Here is a 25,964-nt window from a genome sequence, read left to right as displayed (position 1 = left end):
TCCGTATATCTTAAGGGATATGGCGAAATTAAGTTGTAAATATAAAATTAGTTTTATTAAGTTGTTAACATGAAATATTCAAAAGATTTAAAAATCCTTAAAGTAAGGTAAATTGTTGAGTGGGTGTTACAGAATGACTTTATGAATGGAGCACCAGTAAGATCTTATGTATTTGAATAGTTTATTTTATAGTAGAGCTCCATTCATAGCGATGAAAATAAATGAAAACTAATTACCTAATTTACGTAGAATATGAGATCTGTCTGAAGTTAGAACTCATTTGATAGATGCATCTATTGAAATGTGCAAATTTCATTGAATACCTTTGTTAGATATTAAATTATCGGCATTTTTTTTAAATTATAGTTATTTTATATCTAACAAAAACAGACATTGATACATTGGAACATAATTTATATGGGACTATAACGAAGTCGCATCCATTGCAGAAAGGATTATTGGATTTCACTCAGTTTTACAGGAGTTTTTGTATGACATGCACACAAAAATAGTACCTAATAGTTGCTGAATTGAATGCTTAACTTTACATACACATGATTGCATTTGTTATAAATATATATAATATGTATTGCGACGTAATAGAAGTCAAAGTAGTGACTTTATAATTTATGCCTATTTGCATGTGCGTTTGTTGGCATATAATAAAGGCTTTACCGATTTGGATGCGGTTTCCACTGTGTGGATCGTCACTTAAAATTACATTAAAAAAAGTGTCAATCTTCTTAATTTACGTACAAATTTGCGTTATTATACACGAACTAACAGTTAATTAATATAGATAATTCTAATACGACAAGCATGATAATGTCATTCACCTCCATTAAAACTCAATTTGCATTGATTTCTATCAAGGAAGAAAAAATTTAGGTGAAAATGGACGAGATAATAATTGCTTGATAAAATTATTCAGTCATTAGCATACTAATGCTTCTTAACGTATATATCACACCGAAAAAGGTGTTATCGTAGCCGTTGCTTAGGTTTTCATGAGATATACGTTACATTTTTTATGGATGATAATAGAATGGTGCCTGAGCTAACGGTTTATGCTGGCGGTCGAGGATGATAAGATTAAGATGGGGTTAGGTCAATTTAGTCCATCGAGGCAAAATTCACTAGGAATTTACTAGGATGGTTTCCAGGGGTAACAGCGTGCAGGTCAACCTGACACACCGCTAGTAATGGGGACAACAGTCAACATTCCACATTACTTTTAATCCTTGCTTTACGTTAATTTATGATGGTCTAGCCGTTTAGCATATCACCTTACTTTCGATGGTAACGGTTCGATTCCTCGAACGATTTGTATTTATAAGTACGAGTGTTTGTAATGGTCTAGGTATGTACAAAAATGTACTTTAATAATTCTGCCAGTTTAGTATCTATAATCCTAGCTCTGCTTAGCGTGTGAACTATGCAGTAGCACTGCATAGTTCACACAGCAATAGTATTATTATTTTTGCAATCAATACTTTTATTAGTATTTTTATAGAGATATACCTCTATAAAAATACTTAAGCTTCTCTAAGTTATCGTCATGGTATAACCAGAATAGTTATGCGTAGGAGTGTTACGGATAAAGCAAAGTAGGTTTATATTTATGTGTATTGGAAATATATATAATCATTAAAATACTTATGCAATATTAAGTATCACAATTGCTCGGCTCACGTTTTATTTCTTTTTTTTCGTGGGTAAGCAACAAACCATAATGCTCACAATTAAAAATTGATTATAATTAATTACGCAACATTTTTTAACGTTTTCTCCAATTATTTAAGAGTTTAATATATATTAATCGCTGTTCACTATTACAATCATAGTGGACCAGTGTTAACATATTATTTTGTTTCTGCATTATTCTAACAGTTAATACTATATCACCAGAAGGGAAAATATTTGTGAATATTTTATCAAAAACACATTAACAGGACCCAAAATTTCTAAAAATTCAGTACGCACTTGAGAAGAACCTACGCAAATGCAATGGAGAAGAAATTATGTGAGTGTGAAAAAAGTACTTGCAGTCACACAAACTGTTGGAAAGCTCATTACAAAGTTTCACTGAAGAATGGAAGGAGTTTAAAATAGACATTCATTAGTTTTCTTCGACATTTCTTTGCAAACAATCAGCACTAATTGGTGTCAATGACACAATGGAAATGAGGCGCCGAAGGAAGTTTTTTCTCATCAATGTTATCACCGAAAATTGGTTGGTTGGTTGATAGAATTCGTTGTTTATGGAATTATATGCATTATATATATATAAAACTTCCTCTTGAATCACTCTATCTATTAAAAAAAACCGCTTTAATCTCCGTTGCGTATTTTTAAAGATTTAGGCATATGACAGACAGCGACAGCGACTTTGTTTTATACTATGTAATGATGATGATGATGTAGGTACATTAGTTCTTTCACCAATTAAAAAAATCAAAACTTAATCATTACTGTGTATTACGTACTATTTTGTAACTTGATTCACATCCACGATACTTTGACTAGCCAGGAATGTTTAGTGAATGAATCGTAGCGTCATTTCGGGGATGATAGCTACGGCGAGCGAACGTCCCGATTTTACTCTACCATTTCGCGCGCAAATTTGCCAACTTATTAAAATCAAGTGTATCGTTAAATAATAATGTATTACTAAATTTGGTAGTGTTTTCGTGTGTTTAGATTATATATTATGAAAAATGTAGGTAAAAGTTGTTTTTAAGGAAATAAATTTAAGTTTGTAGTTTCATTCAAAATTTTCTAATTATTTGACATATAATAAATTTAAAGAGAACTTAACATTTGGAACATTTTTTTATTTTTTTACATCAGTGAATAATTATCTTATTATAGTCTATAAAAATATTATAAAAGTGTAATATGGATTGTGTTTCAAATTAATTAAAAAACAATAACCGTAGTGCATATATAAATTTAAATGTTAAATAACATTGGTAAAATGTTAAAAAATGTTAGTCGGACATCCACATCGGAATATGATCATGACAGTTCGGGATTTTGGGATTACTTCACCATGAAGGATACGGACGTGATGAATACCACAGACCGTGGTGATGTGACTGTTCCTGCACCAGACCAGGAGTTCGTGGTCGCCGTGTACAGTGCTCTGCTTGTAACTGGGGCGATTGGTAACCTGGGGGTGTTTGCAACCCTCATGAAATCCCGGCGGAGGAAGTCAAGAGTGAATCTGTTGATGACGCATCTGGCTATTGCTGATATGATGGTGACATTCATTGTTATACCACTTGAGGTTTGTACATGCGTATATATCAGTCTAACTATAATTGTTTAAAAAAACATGAAATTGTTATAGCGTGTTCCTTTTTTTAATTACCTAATTATTCAACACCTCAGACTTATCTTTTAAGATTCTTCCTTTAAATATGCTGCCTTTTAATATACTTTAAATATTCCTTTAAATAGCACTACGGATATCATATTACCATATGTCACCCTAGATTCCATACATGCGTTGCTATTCCAGAGAATTATCCTTTTATCCAGTAATTTTACTGCCTAATAGCACCCTACAACCGTAACACACAGCTTACAAAGCAAACTGCAGGTGAAATTGATGGCTGCAAATGACTTTGTCTATCTCTGATATTTTACATATAATTACCAAAAGTATAATTAATCAAACTAATGTCTGAATGGGCCTGAACTATTGAAACGCAATGGTCAATTATAGAGGGTGCGAATAATGGTCGCTAATAATTTATTCATCTTCCTTCAATTATAATTCAGTAGGATTATAGTTAAATTCTTTTTTTTTTATTCTTGAGTGTTATATACAGTCTATAATGTTATTTGTGGTATAAATGTTTATAATTACATAGTATAAAACAACGTCGCTGCCGCTGTCTGTCCATATGTATGCTTAAACGTTTAAAACTACGCAACAGATTTTGAAGCGGTTTTTTATAGATAGAGTGATTTAAGAGTAAAGTTTATATATATAATACATGTACAACCATGCGAAGCCGGGACGAGTAGCTAGTATTATATATAGCGTATAACAGAATTTACAAATGATCTAGTAACGAATTATTTTATTAATTTATAAATCTGTCTAATACACCTGTGGAATATAATATTATATTCATATCCCCATTAATTATAAAATAAATATTGAATTCGAGATCACGTATCCTGTGATTATTTTAAAATAACAAAGCGCTCATTGTATATATATATTATTAACTTGGTAATGTCTATTCTTGCTTATTATTATTGTTAGAAGAATATTACAAATCTGCCGCAAATAGAAAATAATAAGATAACTATGACTCTGGTACATATTGCACTACTTATGTTTCAATAAGGGTTGAAGTGTATGCAATATGTATAATATTATATATATTTGTAGCTGACCCAGCAAACGTTGTTTTGCCATTTAAACTTAAATAATAATAAATAATAGGGGTTGGTGATAGAAGGGTGAAATTTTTGAGTTGTATATATCTTTAAATACCACATTATAAAAAAATGTTAGGGGTGGACAACCCGTATCACTTAGGGATATGAAAAATAGGTAGTAGCCGATTTTTAGACCTACTGTAATAAATTTCAATATAATATATAATAACTATAAATTTCAAAAAAATCGGTGATGTCGTTTCGATGGACTATGGTAACTGACAGTGTTGTTGACACGAGAATTTTATTTATATAAGATTATAAATGCGAAAGTAATTCTATGTCTGGCAGTTAGGCTTTCATGCCTAAACTATTAATCTCATTTTAATGATTTTTGGTACAGAAATAATGTGTATAGTCTGAGAAAGGACAAGGGAAAAAAGGATTGTAAGGGAGCTGAAAGTTTGTATCGTCATTTTTGAAGCTCGATGATAGATGCTTGAAACTTGAAGTCGGGATGGCTACAGTAGGTAATATATATCCAATACGTAAAGTTAGTAAATTACATCAGTTTAGTTGTCTGGACCAGTTATTCTTTTCTTGACAATTCCATACTTAGAAAGGTTAAGCATCAGTGAAGTGAATCTCGAGGAAATCCTTTTATGTGTCCTAGATAATGGAACATCCTGAGTTTAATATGTTTCCTTCCGGAGGTAGGTCGCCAACGATTAAATGTACCTATCATACGTTCATTTTAATGTCATTCTGAACTATAAATTTCAATAAAAAATTACCAACACTAAGCATTTTCTGATGTTCTTTTTGATACTGAACAAATGACTGTGTCAAGATGATGATGAAATGATTTTGATTTTGACTGTCATCTTACTAATATCTAAAATATTTAAGTTTGTTAGTACGGATGGATGGACATTTGTTACTCTTTCACGGAAATAGAATTTCAAGCTTTATGAAATTTTACAGTAATATATTATTGCTTGAACTTTAGTCGTTTTTGTTTTTTTTTTATAACACAGGTTACAAACGAGCGGTTCACCTGATGGTAAGTGATTACCGCCGCCCATGAGCACCCGCAACACCAGAGGAATTGCAAGTACGTTGTCGACCTTTTAAAAAGGAATAAGCTCTTTTCTTGAAGGATTCAATATCGTATCGGTTCGAAAATACAATTGCTGGAAGGTGATTCCACAATGTGGTTGTGCGAAGCAAAAAGTTTCTAGAAAACCGCACTGTGGAAGACCGCCATTCATCCAGATGATCAGGATGGTATTTCAGTTTCTGGCGGGTGGTACGGTGGTGAAACTCAGCAGCTGGTATTAATCCGAACAATTTCTTAGAATTTTGTATGAAAGAGTAACAAATATCCATCCATATTCACAAATTTTCGCGTTTATAATAGTAGATTAAGTAATATAATAGTATAGTAAGACTCTTTAATGCACAATATAACTTGTACAAAAACGATTCCCCATCAGCTAACTTTTAGGTGAATACCTAAAGAAAGCGTTGTGGGGCAGTTATGAAGAAAAACAATCACAAAGTTACTAAAGGTTTCATATGGTTTTTAACATTATAGCACTGCTCAATAATAATACAAGGTTTTAAATTACTCATCATTACATAGTATAAAATAAAGTCGCTGTCGCTGTCTATCCCTATGTATGCTTAAATCTTTAAAACTACGCAACGGATTTTGATGCGGTTTTTTAATGGATAAAGTGATTCAAGAGGAATGTTTATATATGTAATACATGTATACCCGTGCGAAGCCGGCTCGAGTAGCTAGTGGTTGTTATAAAATCAAATATATAATGAACTGTATATAATTCAAATTCAAATTCAAATTCAAATTCAAAAATCATTTATTCATGTAGGACATTTTAGCCGCTTATGAACGTCAAATTTTTACATTATAATTTTATTTTTTTCCCTACCGTCCAGTTCGGTATATAGATCCAATTGAGAAGAACTGGCAAGAAACTCAATTGAATTACTTTTTTTTAAAGCCAGTTTATTTACAATGTTTATTTATATAGGTGTCTATGTCTAACATTAAATGAAAATTCAGTGCATGAACAACTATTGCCATGCACACTCGTCATTCAAGTAATCGTTTAGTGAGTAATAGGCTTTGCTCAGTAAATATGATTTAACAGATGTTTTGAATTTATTTAAGGGTAATTCCAACATATCCTTTGGTATCTTATTGTAAATTTTTATACCTATTCCCATAAAAGACCTATTAACTTTTTCTAAACGATATTTGTCTTTAAATCTTGTATTAATATTATGAATATTGCTGTTTTTTGGAAATAAGTCAAGATTTTTCTCATGAGGTTTAACCCCTTACTACTTCCTGGAGTAGGTAATATCGTAAATCAATCACGATCCCTTCAGGATGTCTTGATATCTCGTCACATCGTAGTACTGTAATTACGTCTTTATTCTGGTCTTATATAATTTAAATTTCAATGAAGCTCTTCTAAGTCTAACCTTGAGGCTATGACGATGTTAGTGATATTTTATACGAAACCCTGATTAGGTGAATTTCGAAATGCCGTAACATTATGTAATTACATTACAGGGAATGGTAAAAAGCTGACTGCCCTGACCTGTTTTGATACGAAGGACTGGTGTAAAGTTACACGATAGGAAGGGGTAATAATAAGGCAATGATACGACTCCGGGGCAACACTATTTATATTTTAGTTTAGTTTTTTATAATAGTATTTTATCAAGCAGTTCATGTATTTATGCGTCGATTTTAATTATCAGATCACTCCAATACAAAATATGTCAGAAATTTATTTAGAAACACACACCACAACAAATGCATAACAATAAAACAAAATAAAGTAAACAGTTTTTACTACATGCATATGAATATAAATACGGTACATACAGCCAAATGACATTTTTTACAATATTTGTCTGTCTGTTTGTATGTTAGTTCCGGCTAGTCTCTGAAATGGCTGGACCGATTTTGACGGGACTTTTTTTGGCAGGTAGCTGATGTAATAAGGAGTAACTTAGACTACTTTTATTCTAGAAAAATAAAGTTAAATTTCAACAACTAGTTTGTAATATATATTACATGTTGTAACTTCCGGCTATGTAGCCGATGGATACTACTCCTAAAGAAACATACAATTATTTGTTTATATAACAGTAATAGGACACTTTAAACGAATATATCCAAACAAATCATAAAGCAATAGCGATGCAATCAAAGCTTTTCACCTTTTTATTTTTAAAATTAAGTAAGTCTTCGGTTTGGGAAATAAATTTAATTTATTCAAGTATTTTTATTTCAACTTGTTCTCTATTTACATTCTCCTCATTTCTTGTAATCACGAGGGACTAACGAAGCTTTATGATAAAACAAATACGATACGTACCTCTGAAAAGGTCTTCACGCTTCGTGAATAACGCCATTGGTCGAGGCCTCTTTGGATTAAAAGATGATAAAAAATCAATTTAACGTAAAAGGGATGCGAATTGTGAGTTAGGTTGAATGGACAATCGGAAAGAATGTACCTTTAGATTACCAATACCTTTAGACATTTCTTTAGTGCAATTATTGGTTCGTGGTGTTGTACCTATTTATAGAACTATTTTGTATTATGTTAGCCGATTGTTCAAATATTACTATGTTTAATATATTTAAACTTGTTCTAACACCAATAATTTTATAGTAAACTAGCTGTCCCTGCGACTTCATCCGCGTGGAATATAATTTTATTTTTCTAAAATTAAAGATTTTTTCTAAAATACAAGTAGCCTAAGTTACTCCTTATTACATCAGCTGCCAAAAAAAGTTCCGTCTAAATCGGTCCAGCCATTTCAGAGATTAACTGGAACAAACAGACAGACAGACAGACAGACAGACAAAAATTGTAAAAAATGTTATTTTCGTGTATGTACCGTAATTACATGCATATGCATGTAGTAAAAAACGGTTTATTCAATATCACAAACAGACACTCCAATTTTATTTACATGTATATGTATAGATAAAGGTATTTACCCCTCTCGAATTAGCTGGAAAGATAAAGTAAGAAATGAAGATACATTGCACAGGGTGAAAGAAAAAAGGCAGATATTGAAAGCTATAGAAAATAGATGAGGAGAAAGGTTAGGACACTTGATATGGTGCGATGAAATTTATGAAAGTATTAATTAAGGGAAAGATAGAAGGAAAGAGGGCGAGAGGATGACCAAGGCACAGCTACATCAAGCAAATGAAAGACAGAATTAAAGTCGTGTCGTAACAAGGTTTAAAGAGTGTGATGAAAGATCGTAGAAAGTGGCAAGAGCTCTACCGACAAGAGCGTAGCTCTTTAATTATGAATGAATGAACCTCTCTCGATTACTAAGTTGCACTAGCCGTGATAACGAGCTGACTGGAGTAACACCAAATGACAATGTACGTAGGCAGTTTGTTCAACTATAATCGAAAAATTTCGACACACAGTACCTACTGTATCCGTAAACTTATTGACCGATGCTACCGAACTTTGTGTTACTATCTTCTAAAACTGACAAAGTCAAATGGAATAGAAATACTATTTTGTTTTCGTTTTACGAAAGTTTTAATAAAAACGGTAAATATCTGAGGCATCAAATACCTACCTAGAAAAAAGTTAAAGTATTACAAAAGTCAAGTCGAATATTTAATTAGTTTAAGTTATCTGTCCTTGGGAGATTTTTCATTGTTTGAAATATTAAACGATTTTCCATTGTGCTTACTGTTGAGTAGTATATTTCAAAGAAACATGGCTAAGCACATTTTTTTTAATAAATGGCTCTAATGTATATTTTAAGGGAGTACCTCTAGAAGATGGTAGTAAGTAGGTATGTAAAGATAAATCTACATAATACCAGTCGAGCAGTTTTTTCACGGTTAAATACCTTGATGGTGTCTATGAGGAACTGCGTAGAAGGCAACTGACAGCTACATTGCTAGCAATGCTAGCATGCGTATATGATGATGGAGCACACGTCTTCGCGAACAGTTTATGCTGGCGGGGCACCACTATGGTATATGATTATATGAACATATGATGTAAGGTGCTATGACACACCACTTTACCACGAAGGTCGTGATGGTCGTAATTCGATCTTATAATATATATCTATATATATATACATATTCATAAGCACATTTTACTACTTTTAGTCGAGTGAGCCAGCTTATTTATGATTCTAAATAGGTATATTAGTATAAAAAAGTTTCTCATATAAAAAATAGTAATATAAATGTGTTACATTTTCTCCATAGGAAATGAGATTTGTGGTAGTTCAAGGCGAGTATTTAGAAGGTTTCCTATATTGCTCAAATACTTTAATATTATATATTTTCATTACTATACTATAAAAAGCGGTTGTACGTTTTTTGATATACTGTGTGTATTTCATAGAATATTTTCCCTCATTCATGGTTTCCTTAATAAAGCGCTAATCTCATTGATTAAACTTGGCATTTAAAATCTTCTTTTTCCTGTTTTGTTCCACGTGTTACATAAAATTAAGATTTATTATAAGCTAGCTGCCGACCCCGGCGTTACGTCAATCTATATAATATAGTATAGTAATGATGAAAATGAGATCGATTTTTTATACTCACGATGTTACGTTTTTTTATATGTAGATAAATAAACCCTTTTTACAACACACTTTTTTAGTCATAGTTTTGTCAAATATCTGTTAAAAAATAGATAATAATAGATATCTTCTATTAATTGTAACTCTAAAGATAAACATTTTTTTTAAGTTATAACGTAAAAACATTCTTATCCTACAAAAATGTTTTAACAAGTTATAAAACAAGCATAATAGGATTAAAAGCGCCTGGTTGTGTAACACAAACTTTTCTTTAAAACGTAAAACAAAATTTTTGTTCATCATTTTTACGCGGGAGAAATAGCAAGACAGTAAATCTGTAAATGACATGAAAATTAGTTTACAAGAAAGTTTCTTTATATACAGTAGGTATAGTAGGTATTGAACAATAAGTTTAATTAATAATTATAATTAAAATTTGATACTAACATTGTCATTCGGGAGGAAGGAGATAGCAATAGGTTATGAGGCCATACTACTAATAGCCCACTAACGCTCACAAAATATCCATAATTTTGTTCTCATATTTGTGAAAGACAGAAAAGTGGTTCAATATTATACTTATTCTGCACTTGGCTTGGTATTATTATGACTTTGCAGATATAATTACCTGAAATACAGTTTAAAAGACCGAACTGGGAGCTTGTAGTAGCGTAACCACGCAATATCACTGACGATTCGTAATGAATTGTCTTTGTTCAGCTTTTATATATATAAATAGACCACTTATATACATACTGTATGCACATCGACATTACATTTAAATCCCCCGACGACACCACACTCAGTACAAATCTGAGTAACAGGACTAAAGTTCAGGTATATTAGTTCGTTTCTATATTGTTTTTGTGTCTTATGTGGTATCTTTGCTAAAATAGCCTTTAAGCTCTCTCATTTTGATTTCATATTTGTCTAGATTGTTTTTGTGGAGTAGAATTTATTTGTTTCAATATAAATTTCAGGTAGAAATTCCGACTTGAAAATATATTTATAGTCTGAAATCCAGTATAAGTGTGTGGGCTTGTATAAGGCAACATATTATAGCTAATTAATTATTGATATTATAATATAGTAATTATATAAGGTGGGTGGGGTGCACCATGGAAGGCCACCTTAACGAATAATTAGTTTTTATTACTTCATTAACTGGATAAAGGAAAGAAACAAATTATTAATTAATTCTCTGTTTTTTTGTGTAACATATATACTACTTCATTTTATTCCATATGGAATTACTATTTATTACTTTTAACTTTTATAAAACTCTTCCTAACGGCCTTGTAAGGCACAGGGCTCCATTCAAGGCCAATATTATAAATCGCTCATTCAATTTAAAATTTAAGTTCCAATAATCAAAATATCTGCTTTTTGTAACACTATATGAAAATATCTTTCATTTAAATGAAAAATTAAATGTTCAACAATTCAAATTTTCTTTAAAAAACTCAATAAATATTCCTTAAACACCATTGCATAAATAAGAATATATATAGGCAAATTAGTTAAAAATTATGAAAATAAGTATTATATCAATCAAAAATTAAATTGCCAATGCGTTTTAGAATGATATTGTAAAAAAAATATGTGCCTACAATGGTCTTCTTATGGGTCCGTTCTTTGTAAGGCCAAAATGTTCCTAAAACTAACTTTTTCTATTAATAAATGTAATAACAGACATTACAAATACATACTGTATTTATAACTAAAGATTATGTTTAGTTTTATGATTTGTAAGTATTCCCAGTAAAGCCTATGTACCCTAGCAAGACTAATCGTCAAAATTTTAATGGTATTTTAATAAAGGTACTGATATATACTACACGTATCTCAGAAACGGCAGTTAACAGCATTATAATGATCAATTATCGATGTCGTGGCGAACGAAACACTTGACGTGCCTACGCTGCGCAATTTAATCTAACATGGTAGCGTGATTCGAACCCGCGACCTGCGAATGACTTCGGGGGAGTAAACCACCAAGCTACGACACAGGTCTCTCAAAATACACATAGTTCTGCGAATTCTCTGTGTAGAATGTACATTTTTAGACAACTATTTATTTTTAACCCATATAGCGGCTTTATATTTAAAATAGATTCTAGTTAAGGATTACCAATTAAATAAAATAATTACACCTTTTAAGCGGTGACTTTGGTAGCTCAATTGCAAATGAAAAACTTATCTAACTTATGACTATGACTAATTTCTAATGAAAACGGTTAAAAATCACTTACGTGAAATGAATTGTACCGAGAAATTAATTAATTAAAAATTACAAAAGTACTTTCTTGTTTCAGCAGAATCTTATAATAATTCATTATGAAAGAAATTCGCATTAATTTGGAGGTGACGATATGATTAAGTATTTAGAAATATTAATTAAGTTTTATAAATATTAATTAAATTAATCGAAAATCAAGTACTTACAATGGTACATTTTTTATATAATATAAATCTAAGTATCATAAATGAGACTCTTGTAGATTGATGAACCCTTATAGATGGATTAAATAGTATGGAAAATTGGGCTATATATTAACTGAATACTCTTCACTTGTATATATGTATTTTAATTTAATACTAGGAAGCCAATATTCGTCAGTTCCCTAGAACTGTACATAGTGAAGTGGTGGCCCGCCTTGTGGCTGATATAAGGAAACTTATTTAAGTTTCTCAAACTGAAAGTAAAGTCAAACTCAATATAATAAGATACACAGGTAGATGTTATTCCTTTCCTTCGCTCATATCAGTTGGAAGTGTTTTTTTTGCATTTCAACATGAATAAAGTTAACAATCAGTAATATACATAGCTAGTAGTAACTTTTAACAAAGTCTTTTCGTGACTTCTGTATTATCTAATACAGCCGCCAATCAGATCGCGATTTAAACTGTTTTTATTTGAAGAGTCATATGACAGTGACATAAAAACTTAGGGAATGATATTTCAGTCATCCGGAATAACAAACAATAAGGAATATACCTTAGTAAACCTTAGTGGTCACATGACAAGAAGTAATGATTACAATTGTTTGTATCGGTATGGGTGTTTTTTATGTATGTTATGTAATTACTAGTAAAATAAGTAGATATTTGTATTTATGTCAGTTGTTTAGTACCCATAACAAGCTCTACTTACCTTGGGACTAGATAGCACTATGTTAATTGTTCTATAGGTGTGGGTTATCTCTCTCCATAATCAACAGGCCACTCGATAGCATGACTATCTATAAATAATATGTACTTATATAATCCTTACCAATACAAATAAAATGTACCTTAAAAATATTTAAGAAATATTTATTTTAGTTGTTAAACGACTTTTCCTTACTTTGTAAATTAATCTCGTTAGGTATCTTTCTTCCGTTGCCGATCTTTTAATTTGATTTGCTTTTCTAAGAACTTAAGAAACCAATGCTGCTATTGTTTCAATCTTATTTCTATTTTTATTCATATTTCTATATCTATACTTAACCCTGTAATATTTTTTTAATAAATAATGACGCTATTAAGTGATAATTGAAGGTATATGTTTGCAGGGCAGCTATAGAACATTATAGGATGAGTAAGAACTCGGGTTACTTAGCTAATTGGTTTGCAAGTGGGATCGCATGGAGGTCAAACTGACATAATACTATATAGTACTTCATATTTATTACCATGAACTACCATCCTTTATTAACATTTCTATTAAATCTTCCCGCTTGCCGTCGACAAGGAATTCATGCCCACACACTAGAACCTAAGTGGTCTCGGACAGTGCGGTTTCAGAGGAGCTCCCTTCCGCGTACACTTATATTGTGGAATGAACTACCTGTCGAGGTTTTCTCACGAGACTACAGTATTATTCAAGATTTCTTAATAAGGCATATTAAGGTTTCTTAAGGCTCAGCAACGCGTACCTGACACCCCTGGAGTCCATTTACCATCAGATAGGCCGTATGTTCGTTTGCCACCATAGTAGTATAAAAAATCATATAAAAATAATTCATTCATGATGGACATTTTAGCCGTTTATGAACGTCAAGTTTTTTGTATTAATCTTTTTTCACTAATGTTTTCAGTATATAGATTAAATTGAGAAGAATTAGCATGAAATTGAACTCAATTGCTTTTTATGAAAAACTAGTATGTTAACTAATTAAAATAGACATCTAGATATTTTATAGTCGAACATAAATTCGTAAAATAAATCCGTACATGAACTACTATTGCCATGTAGGTGTATTATTTAAGAAAACGTTTAGACAATAAAAAGATTTGCTCTATAATTATATATATATAAATATATAATTTGAGGACTAAGGTATTATGCATCAGTCACTATCATATCTCAGAGATCACGCTTTATGTAACACATTGAAAGGAAGGGGTTGTAACAGTGTTATTTAACAAATTATACAAGAGCAGAAGGGGTGTTAGGGATCCTATATTTCGTGACATTACATTTCAATACAAAATTTTAAACTATTAACGAAAAACATTAAAATATTTCCGTCATTATCAGTTAAATATACTTGCGAGAATTGAACTCGTGACCATAGGAAGTACGGCGGTATACTAATCCTTTGTATACTGTTATAAATAATGTTTATTACATTCGAATATCATTCTCACTAATTATTACTTATTAATCAAAATCTCTTTATTAGAATTTACCGAATTTCTCAAAGGGATTTAATATTTCCGCGTTTTCATGAATTACTTTAGATCAAAGGGTTGCTTTGTATAATCACCATATTTGCTGCTGTTTGAAATAAACACTTCCGAATTCCAAGACATGCACTCTCCAAATGAGGAATCTTTTGTATGTAAGTTATAGGAAGGATACAAGAACATTCTTTATGTACACTTAAATATAAACAGATTCTTATATGAAAAGTTAGGTCAATAAACGAAGGGAACGCAAGGCATTTTTCAATAATGTTGTTATAGAGATTGATTGGGACTTGAAATAAAATTTGAAGGGGTGAAAAAGAGCATGAAATTTTGTATGGGAAATTGATTTCTCAAGTAAGGAGTGTAGTATAAAAGTTACTATATAATAAAATAACAACTCGAGGTCCATAAACGTAAACATTTGCTATGTAGTATTTAATACTACATTTATACTAGTAATATGAATGGGTAACTGTTTCACTAATGTTCTCCTGTCTGGGTTCATATACAACTTCCAAAATTATAAACACCCGAGCATAGACAGGGCGTGCGACTGGTATATCAAAGAAAATGTCTTCATTAACTTGTTTTATATCATCATGAAGATAATTGCTCAATACATCTCAAATTCATTTAATCCTTATTAATTTGGTGCTCTAGTTATGTTCGTTGGTTTGGTTTTATTGCTAGTGGGTATCGAAGGCTTTGAATTGCTTCAGCGATGGTAAATTACCAATTACAACGGTTTACGTTGATTGCCCAGACGGATTTCAGGCGTTGTATACACCTCCTAATAAGTATAGGTCCTAACAATAAGTTTAGGTCAAATGAGTAAATGGGGACGGTCACAATACGATGGTCGTTACAAACGACAACAATAAATAAAGTATCCATACGACACCATGCATTATTTTATTAATGAATTAATAACTCTTTATGTATGTGAAGCAAAAACTTTGTACCCCTTTTTAAGAAATTGCGTGGACGGAGAAGTATGAAATATCCAGTACCTACTTATGGTTTATATAGAGAAGCAGTGCATAATGCTAATGTTTTTTTATGCATAATAATACACAAAATCAATAAAATAATACATAGTAGTGTATGTAACACATATATACTTTTTTGTTTATTGTTAAAGTCTGTGATCAAATTGAGAATAGATTAATATTATTTGTCTAGAGTCTTGCTGTATATTAAATTAATTGTGGTCTACTAGGCCACACCTAGTATAAATAAAATTACAGCTTTTGTATTGTTTGTATTTTTATTCCTTTATTTGTATGCTAATATCTGCTATTAAATTGCACCGCTTTATTTTATTTATATTTCATATAAAATATATTTTTACGCCCCTTATTTCAGATGGGTTAGCCAGAGGCTTTCTCAGTTTTTGATGTCGTGTCAAAACTTGACATGCCTACTATTGATCGGATATTTGAATCCTATGTGGCAGTGCGGGAAGAAGAAGTCAATTAATATCCTAGTAAATTGACACAAAGCTTGAAATATTAAAGTATATTGCAATGCTGTTCGTTATGTGACCCAAATATTTGTGTCATTGGCAAGTGAAAAGGCCATTCCCATTTGTACTTTAAAGTGACTTTATTGAATTCCTATGTATATTTGTGTGAATAAAGGGATTTCATTTACCGAAGCGTGTATGGAATTTACGAGTAGTACCTACACTGAGTATGACCTGAAAGATTTCAGGTTCAATGCTTATATAGTTTACGCTATTTAGTTTTGATAAAAATATGAATAGAAACTTGTATGTCTTCTTCTTGACAACACGAAAAAGAAAAAAACTGTGACTATTTATTCAGCGATTGCAAGAAAATTTGGCATGAGTAGAAAATTTATTGTTTTATTTATATATTCATACTAGATATCTATATTAATATCATAAAGAGGAAATATTTGAATTTATATATGTGTGAAACGAATGAACTAATAATGCCAATACATTATTAGTTAATTCGTTACACACATTTAAAAATTCATTTCGACATACTAGAAAATAATTTATTCCAACTAAAACCTCAATTATTTGATCCAAGTTATACAAGAAGCGTATGATGAATCCAAGACTGGTTACCAGTTTATATCTTTGTATGTCTATATAAAACATTTACTTCCACTTCTTGTACATAAGAATATAATAAGAAAATAATAAAGATAAGTGAATGTAGACTTTGTAGTAATAACATAAAGTACAGAATAGTTTACAAAGTGGCCATATCTCAGTGTATTGTTCTACCTTCTACTAATATAATAAAGTTAATGCACGTACCTATCTATTGTTCCTCTGTGCATCACAGTTTACGATCAATAAATTCCATTAATCTACGTCGGGACAGCATTTATTTAGCTGACGTCAGTGGATGCATCTGTTTGTTACCTTTAATCTTTAAATGAATACCTAACTACCATTATAGCACCTGGGTATTATTGTGTATGATATTAAAATGACAAACAAGATTACGACCCACCGCGGTAATTGTTTATATATATGAACAGCACTACATATATCATATTATTATAACACACCCATAATATCATTCATGTGTTGCCATTTCAGAGAACTAAGATGTTATTACTCTTATCCTGTAATTTCACTGACTTTTTTTCGTGTGAAAAATCTTCAAAAACCGCCGTAGGGGTGAAAACCCTTTCGTCGCATGTAAGATTCTTACCTAATAAAAACTATGCGGTGTCTTGCCGGACGAAATTCACGAAGTCGCGTTAGCATTCTACCTCGACTCTAGTAGTAAGTAAATTATAGGATCAGATATTCTAGGATCAGATTTTGAGACAAATTATAGGATCAGAGAAGTAGTGCTTTATCTGATCCTATAATCGAAACATAGGTTACAAAACTAGTTGCTTGGCGGCTGTAACAGTTAAGACAAATTTTCCACCCAGATAGCTTTTAAAAATTTACTTCTGATAAACTTCCACTGGATACCAATAGTACTAATACGTTAGTATGTACAGTACCTAATATAATGTTAATATACTTACAAATAGCTATATTATACATATGAATCTTATCTACTTATATTTATCTGGCTTAGAGTCGATGTCTTTTAAATTAGATTTTTGAGACTTATGAATTGAATTAGTGAATTTAAAAATTCAATTTAATCTTAAAGGAACCTAGACAACATTGCAAATAGTGGTGAACTGATAGTTTAATGAAGCGGATTACACTGAAATCTGCGCAGTGAATTATTGAAAGAAATCAATATAATAGAGTCTAGTTGAAATATTTGGGTGCTTTTGTATAGATTCAAAGTTTTTAATAGATTCAATATAATTCCTAGTTTTCTTTTAAGGATTACAGAGTTCTCATTTCGTATATACGGTAAATGATGATAGGATGAATGCATTCATCATTTATAGTTCTATTCTTATATTATAAGAGTCTGTAATAGACCTACATGAATAAAGATATTTTAAATTTGAATAATTTTATTTCGACTTCACTTCTTTCTAAATAATAAATCTCCGTTCTCCAAGTATTTTTATTAATTTGTTATCAAAAATTATAAGAATTACTGTATTAATCTCTGTACTCACATGTAGTCGGAAAATTGGTAACATGTATAGTATATATACCATAATTTTCACATAGTATAGTAATTAGCAAGATTAGTTGTGATATCGTCAAGTGTCATAAGTCAGTCATGCTCACTTAACCGTCCAGACAGATGCTGGCGTGGTGGGACGGGTCATTGGGCAACCTAAATTCAATTTGAGTAACACAAGGTTACAGTGTACTTGAAAAACTGAATTGGTGTATATAATACAGTACGTATGTATGTATGTATGTAGTAGGTATAACAGTATTATGTAGGTGGTGACATATAGAGACAAAATTAAGACTATTTAAACTGGTAAAATATTCTTTATAATTTTGTTGCAAGCTAAAAATATTGAATGTTTTAAATCCCATTTGTTGTCACGTCTTTAAAGGCAGTTCAGACAGTCCTTTGAATTTATTTTAGCAACATTACCTGCTTATAGAAATGTGAGTTTCGAAATTATCTAATTTTAGCCGCTGTCAACATTTCAAACATTTTCCTCTATATGAAATGCTGTTTCTCCAATAAGCCGGGTATTAGTAAAACATGGGCTCCATGTAATCCAACAGTAGCTGCACTGTTTTTGAACAAGATCTCTAGTTCGATTCCCGGTAGGACTACGGTGACACGGCATGGACAATATAAACTTTTCTAATTGGCTTGGTCTGGATATATTGATGGGTAGTGCTTCTAAAGATTAATCTCTATTAATTTGTACGTGTGTAAGACAGACTAAATGGTGATTACACCATTTAGGTACTTTGGGAAGTCAACGCTGGTGACCATGAGTCTACATTACTCGGTCACCAGCGTAAAGTATACCATTTACAGAGTCGGTACTTGTACAGGATTCCTTACATTCGTGACGCTGGCTGGCACGACAATTCCCTATTTTTAAATATTTATGTTTTATATTGGTTGCTATGGTTTTGTTATTCCTTATACCTTCTATTGCTCTTGCTTTCTTATATAGTTTGTTACGACATATATTTTTATAATATACTATTACCTTTATATGTTGCGCCTTTAATTACCACCATCGTTGGTAGCACCGACCCCAACGCCCTATACACAGTCCAACACAGTATTAACATACCATCATACTCAATAATATAAAAAATTCGAAAAATAACTTATCTTAAAATACTGCCAAAAACGCCAAACTATCTATTTGTGAGGGGAAAGAGGATGAGGAGGAGGATGTTAGTAATGGAGACTGATGATCTCATTACTAGCAATATACCATGTCAGGTTGACCTCCACGGGGTTCCCCCTGGAAACCATCGTGATAAATTCTTCGTGAATTTGTCACGATGGGCTAACTGACCTGACATCATGCTCATCTTATCATCTTTCATTGGTGCCCCGCCAGCGTAAAGCCGTTAGCGCAGGCGTGCACACCATTCCATAATCACCCATAAAAAAAACTGTCCATTTGTTACCTTTTTATGGCTAAACCATGGATATTACACATCTAAAAATAAACAATAATAGTTAATTATAAAACAAAATAACTAATTTCGTTTAGGGTGCAAAAATATTGAAATTTGAAATATTGACACTAACACAGCTATAGGTAGATATATATTTCATATTATCTAAATATGTACTGTAGTGTATTTTAGAAGGGCTAGCCAGGTTATTCCGTTTTTGTGAAAGTATTTCAAAACTCCAATAGCCTATTACTCTTGAGTAAAAACAATACATGCATCATAACTAGGGCCCTCACTGGACGCTGCAAGCTGAATAAGCACATGGCGAAATTAGGCCTAGCTTAGCTTAACATCAATCTGCAGATTTTGCGGAGCAGAAGAGAAACCGCTGTTATATGTGGTTGCGGCCCACCCATGAATAAACGAAATATCCCTTTTAGACTCTTCTGAGCAGATTAAAATCATCGCTCCAAGAATATCCTTAAATTCTTGTCCCTCACGGATCTAGGTATTTCAATAAGGGCGGGCACAATAGATTAATACAGGTGGTAGTGTTACAGGTCTTAGCAACTGATAATAGCCCAAACACCCCAATTAAATAAATCTCAATAACATCGAAGTATAGTCCCGGAGAACTCAGAAAGTAACTATACCTCAGATCAATCATGGTATGGAGGAACACGATACGTGGCTGAGATATTAATATGATAAGATGCAAGGACATGTCACCGTTTGTGGATTATTATAATAACCCCGCATTTGATGCCAGTGAACTCTAATTCCGGTTTAATTTAAATTTAGAACATGTTCCTTAGTTATTTTAAACTAACTAAAACCCGCGATTTCGTCTGCTTTTTTGAAATAAAAGATGGCCTAGGATCAATCTCGTGATACAATCAATATCCATATTAAATTTAATTTCATTAAGTTGACGTTTATTAGGTAACAGACAGACAGACGAAAAGTAGAAAGTATAACTTTCAAATTTATTATACTAATATTATCTTAATTAAAATTAGACAAAGGCACTGTCAACTGAATTAACAGGACACTTCACATACCCACGTTTGAAATATTTGAAACTAGCTATGCCCACGGTTTCACATGATAGATATTTGTAACCTATGTGCTAATCTGATGTACCTATATTACTTTAAAAAAATAATCAAATCGGTTCAGCAGTCTTTGCGTGAAAGAATAACAAACATCTATAGATCCATACTCACAAGCTTTCACGTTTATAATATTAGCACAGATAACATAATATTACATAATATTAGTAAGATTCGCGTGACAGGATGTGAGTCTGCAGCCACCGTATGGATTCATATTTGTATTGTATGGGTGTTTCCACCATCGGCGATTCAGTCCAAAATATTAATTAAATAATTAATTCATTAGCGTAAGAAAAATGATAATCCAGGAAAATTTACACAGCGCCATCTAGTGTCAATCTAAGTGGAAATTATTTTAATGGTACTAAACAACTGATATAAATACTTAATTTTTTTTCTAAATGTATACAAACTACATAGATAATTCCCAAACCAAACTAACAAGCATACTTATAAATACAATGTTTGTACCGTGCAAGAAATCGAACCCGTGAACATAAGATGTAAGGCGGTGTGCTAAACAGCTAGACTATCGAGGCCGTCAGTAATGGAATTGACCTGATTTCATCCTATTGTTTCATATATAATGTAAATATCCGTATGGGATTATATTATGTAGGTACATAATATAATCCCCTCTGGAAACAATAGTGCCTTATAGGCCTCTATGCACTTAGTGCAAGTGCACTCACTGATTTCGTTTTAATGCTTTCATCCTTTTCCGATGTGCGCTGGAATACCACCGTAATAATGTTGATTCACCATTACGTAATGGTGGATCAACTAATAATTTTGTCATACATAACAATTGGTCTAAAACCGTTAGGAGTTTAGCACACCGCTTTACTTATTTGTGTTAAACTGGTTGCTTTCTAAATATATTGACTTATTGTATATTTGACGAGCTCGTTGCGGGTTGCGGGTTCGAATCCTCACACGGTACAAACATTTGTGTATATACGTATGATTGTTTGTATCGATCAGGGTGTTTTCTATATATAATAAGAAGAGTTAGTCAGTAGTCTGAAAGAGATCGCTTTGAGCGATAAGGCCGCCTTTTGTTCGCATATTTTACTTTCTTTATTTTTTGTAATTATTTGTTTTTTTTTATGCACAATAAAGAGTTTTTATTATTATTATTTTACATAAATTCTCATCTCTCCTCTAAAGGTCGGCCGGGGTTATTATTATTATTATATGTATGTACTTAAAAAATGTATCAGTTATCTAGTACTTATAGTCTGTATATCTGCTTAACTTGGGACTAGATGGCGTTGTGTGAATTGTCGTCATCTATTATATTGTTATTATTTACTAATCCATTGCGATCCCCACAACCCACAACACGAGTAATTATTCATAAATAAAATTAATAGAAATGAAAATATTAACGAAAATATGTATCGTAATCTACCTGCCTACTTAAATTTGACATATATTTTAATTATTGTGTAAAATTCTATTACTGAAATTTTGCATGCCAAAACAACGGCGAAATATGTAGACTATTTTATTAATACTGACATTCTTATCTTTCATTAATGTACATTACCTTTCATTAATGTAATACCATATCCCCTCCAAATAAGATACATTTAATGTAATAAAAAAGTATTTAGGTATTTTTATCAGTTATGTAGTAATAACATAAAGCGTGCTTACCTTGGGACTGGACGTCTGCCACTTACCATCAGGCGGATCGTAAGTTTGCTATTCCATATACAAAATATTTTTCTTATTCATAATATCAATTCAGAAAACGATTTTTTATAACAATTCATAGAGCGCCATGCATCCCATGGTAAACAGAGTTTGTATTATGAGCCTATATAACTGATATGAATAATTTCGATATAAACAATCATACTCATGTGTCACAAATGTTTTTACAAGGAATCGAACCCGCGACCATCGGAAGAAAAGCGGAATGCTAAACAGCTAGGCCATCGAGGCCGTGAATTTAATTACTATAAAGTTTATCATTAACATGCACAGTCATACATGCACAGTCGTATACGAGTATAACAATTAGAGATCCAATCTCTAGTTAATTATTCATTAAATTGAATAACTTTACCGAATGTTAAACGTTTTCGTAACTCGAAACATGAAACTAAATCGTAACAGTGTGGCTTGTTGCCGTTCAGATTGTAATGTACAAAATAATGAATATTAATAAATTTAAATTTTTAAATGAATAACTGATTGTGATTTTCTTTATTATGTAGTATAGAAAATATGTCAAGATTTTAATTTAAACAAAATTTATTCGTCGCACAAATTAACTCGTAGACCTATTTGAAGCATTTACAGCTATTAATGCAAACTTTATTAATATAGTTAAATAGGTTTTAAAACGAATTTTATGGTTTTTTTTCGACGCTTCGACTGTTGGAAGGTTGGTTGGTTGGTTGGTTGTACTGATTTGACTTAACATAAAATTATTCGCCTTAAAACCCGTTTAACTATATGAATATTGTGCAATAAACGCGAAAGTTTAAAAATAAGTATCAACGTAAACTGTTTGTAGAGTCTGTACGTAAATGAAATTAATTACTACTAGATTTTACACGACATCCTCTGCGTAAGCGAGATAAATGAGTTAACCTGCATAACCTATTACGCCGTTAAAAGTACTACAGGTATAGCAAAGTTTATGTAGGTTTGTTTAGCCATTGAGACGCCAAGAGATATAATAAAGAAACTTACTGACTGTTTCGTAACGTAAATATAGGTCATAACTAGCTGACCCTGAAAAAGTTGTTTAGCTATGTAAATTAAAATCGCTTTTGAAAAAATATGGGATAATGGTAGAAGGAAAAATTGTGTATGTATCTATATTTTAATGTCACATTATAAAATAAATATGTACAGAATAAAATAAATTTTAGGGTTGGACAACCCTTATCACTTAGTGGTGTAAAACATAGAAAAATATATGCATATTCAGGAGGTCTGAGCTCCTGAATATGCATATAAAATTTCATAAACATCAGTCAAGCCATTTCAGATGAGTATGGTAACTAACATTGTGACACGAGAATTTTATACATAAGATATATAACATAAAGTAAACTATTTATCTATCTAAGCTAACTTTATTTAGGAAGAAGAGAACTATCAAATATAAAACGTATTATAATTTCTTACACATAGATATATAGCAGAGTAACGCAAAGTATTTTGGAGGCTACTTTGCCCATTATACATTTTAATGGTGCCTTTATGGTCATTATTTTTAATTATTATTCCATTATTCGCTGCAATATTTTTAATTATGACTACGTTTTATTCAACGGTAGGTTTTATCAGTGGAGATTCATAATATCCATAAAATGATAAAAGAGGCGATCGAAATACAAATATTTCTGGAATCGGGAAGACGTTTGCTATCTTTTTGAAGATTGAAATCTGAAAGATTGATTAAACAAAAATTGCGACCGGAAATTGTATGAGTCTTCGTGTAGTGCAGTGAATTTACTGTGTCGGCATTGGTGTATAAATTTTTGATAGTAAGAATAAACTAGCAAATGAGGAAACACTCGCTTTATTGGGCAAATCTGCACTTTCGAAGATTCGAGTTTTCGATTCTCGCATAATATTTGTATTCTATTAAATTCAATGTATGCTTTCTAAATTAAAACAATAATGTTTTTAAATATGTCTCTAATACAAACCACCGACACAAGCAGTCGTCATCATCATCATCATTTGGGCTCGGAAGTATCCGTCCCACAAATGTTTTGACGACGATCGGTCTTCTGCTGCTCGCATCGATCAAACGCCTCCCAGCGGTCTTGACCAGATCGTCGATCCTTGCTCGACACCTCCTTGCTGAGTTTTAAAGCTGAATGAATTGTCTCAAGTTATTTATCTATTTAGCATCTTTAGACACATTGAATGTCATCTGTCGCTAGCGGTGGAGAGATCCTTACTGCTATCGAAGGGCAAAGGTACAGAGACACCGAGTTGTACGTGATATCATTTGTAGTAGGCATGGAATACTAGCACCGCGACAGTTAGCTGCCACGGCATATGCTGAGAGAGTCGGCCATGTTAACAATCATAAACCTAATATAATAAAATTCTCATGTTATAGTGTAGTTTTTTACTCCTTCGACGGCTTCACGGATTTTTATGAAATGTTATATGCATATTCAGTAGGTCTGAGAATCGGCTACTATCTATTTTTCTTACATATAAGTGATAGGTTATCCACCCCTAACCCTTTTTTTTGACAAGAAAAACTTGTCAAAAAAAATAAGGTTAAATAAAAATAAAATTTGTTGACACCCTGTCAACAAATTTTATTTTTATTTATTTATAATGTATATAAAAATTTCTGTGTCAGCTAGTTTTTATATATAATATATATTTTTGTAATTTTTCTGTGTATATATATAAATATATATGCGTGTATGTATAATTGTATTGTTTACTTGTTGTTATATGAATATGTTTTTGTGGGATTATCTATATTCCCAAGGATATCTCCTTGAGAATATATATAGAGTTGTATATTATTATTTTTTAATGTGAAATATATAGATCTTTTACTGTTTACTGTATATTTTTTTGTTAACGGCTTCTTATTAACGACCGCGGTGGTCTAGCGGTTTAGCACACCGCTTTACTTCCGACGGTCGCGGGTTCGATTCTTCGCACGGTGTAAACATTTGTATTCATGAGTTCATAGGTGTTTTCTATGTATATTATGTAAAATATTTACATAAAAAGTATCTATGTACATATTTGCATCAGGTATTTAATACACATAATACAAGCTTTAGATAGCTTAACTTGGGTCTAGATGGTGCTGTTTGAATTGTTCTGATATTATTTATTTATTATTATTATTAATTTGTAGGTTAAATTATTATTGAACATTCAGTTAATTTCTTTATGAAGGTACCTACCAATAACAGGTGATGTTTGAATTAATTGATGGACGAACATCTTTTAATATAAAAACTACACAAAGCCTTTATATATTATTAAAAAATTATTATTAATTTATTCTTAAATATAAATTATATTCATAAATAGTAAACAATTGAGGAATTCTAATAAATACAATTCAATATTGAACGTATTTGAGTATATTTGAATATTAACTTGTAAGGATTCTTTAC

At 31.5% G+C, this 25,964-nt stretch overlaps 1 protein-coding gene across 1 annotated transcript in view; it reads left to right on the top strand.

Annotated features, from left to right (window-relative positions):
• The first annotated feature begins 2,977 nt into the window (after positions 1-2,977).
• LOC131850023 (adipokinetic hormone/corazonin-related peptide receptor variant I-like) overlaps positions 2,978-25,964 on the top strand; it is a 78,068-nt gene continuing 55,081 nt past the window's right edge. The window contains exon 1 of the mRNA XM_059200169.1: positions 2,978-3,289. Coding sequence (XP_059056152.1) covers positions 2,978-3,289 — 312 coding nt within the window. The remainder of the gene's footprint in view (positions 3,290-25,964) is intronic.

The sequence above is a fragment of the Achroia grisella genome, unplaced genomic scaffold (genome assembly GCF_030625045.1).
Source record: "Achroia grisella isolate CSIRO2021 unplaced genomic scaffold, CSIRO_AGI_Agris_v1 utg676, whole genome shotgun sequence".
Taxonomy (NCBI): Eukaryota; Metazoa; Arthropoda; class Insecta; order Lepidoptera; family Pyralidae; genus Achroia; species Achroia grisella.
The sequence above is the reverse complement of the archived record's forward strand: the minus strand, read 5'-3'. Positions and strand labels throughout refer to the sequence as shown.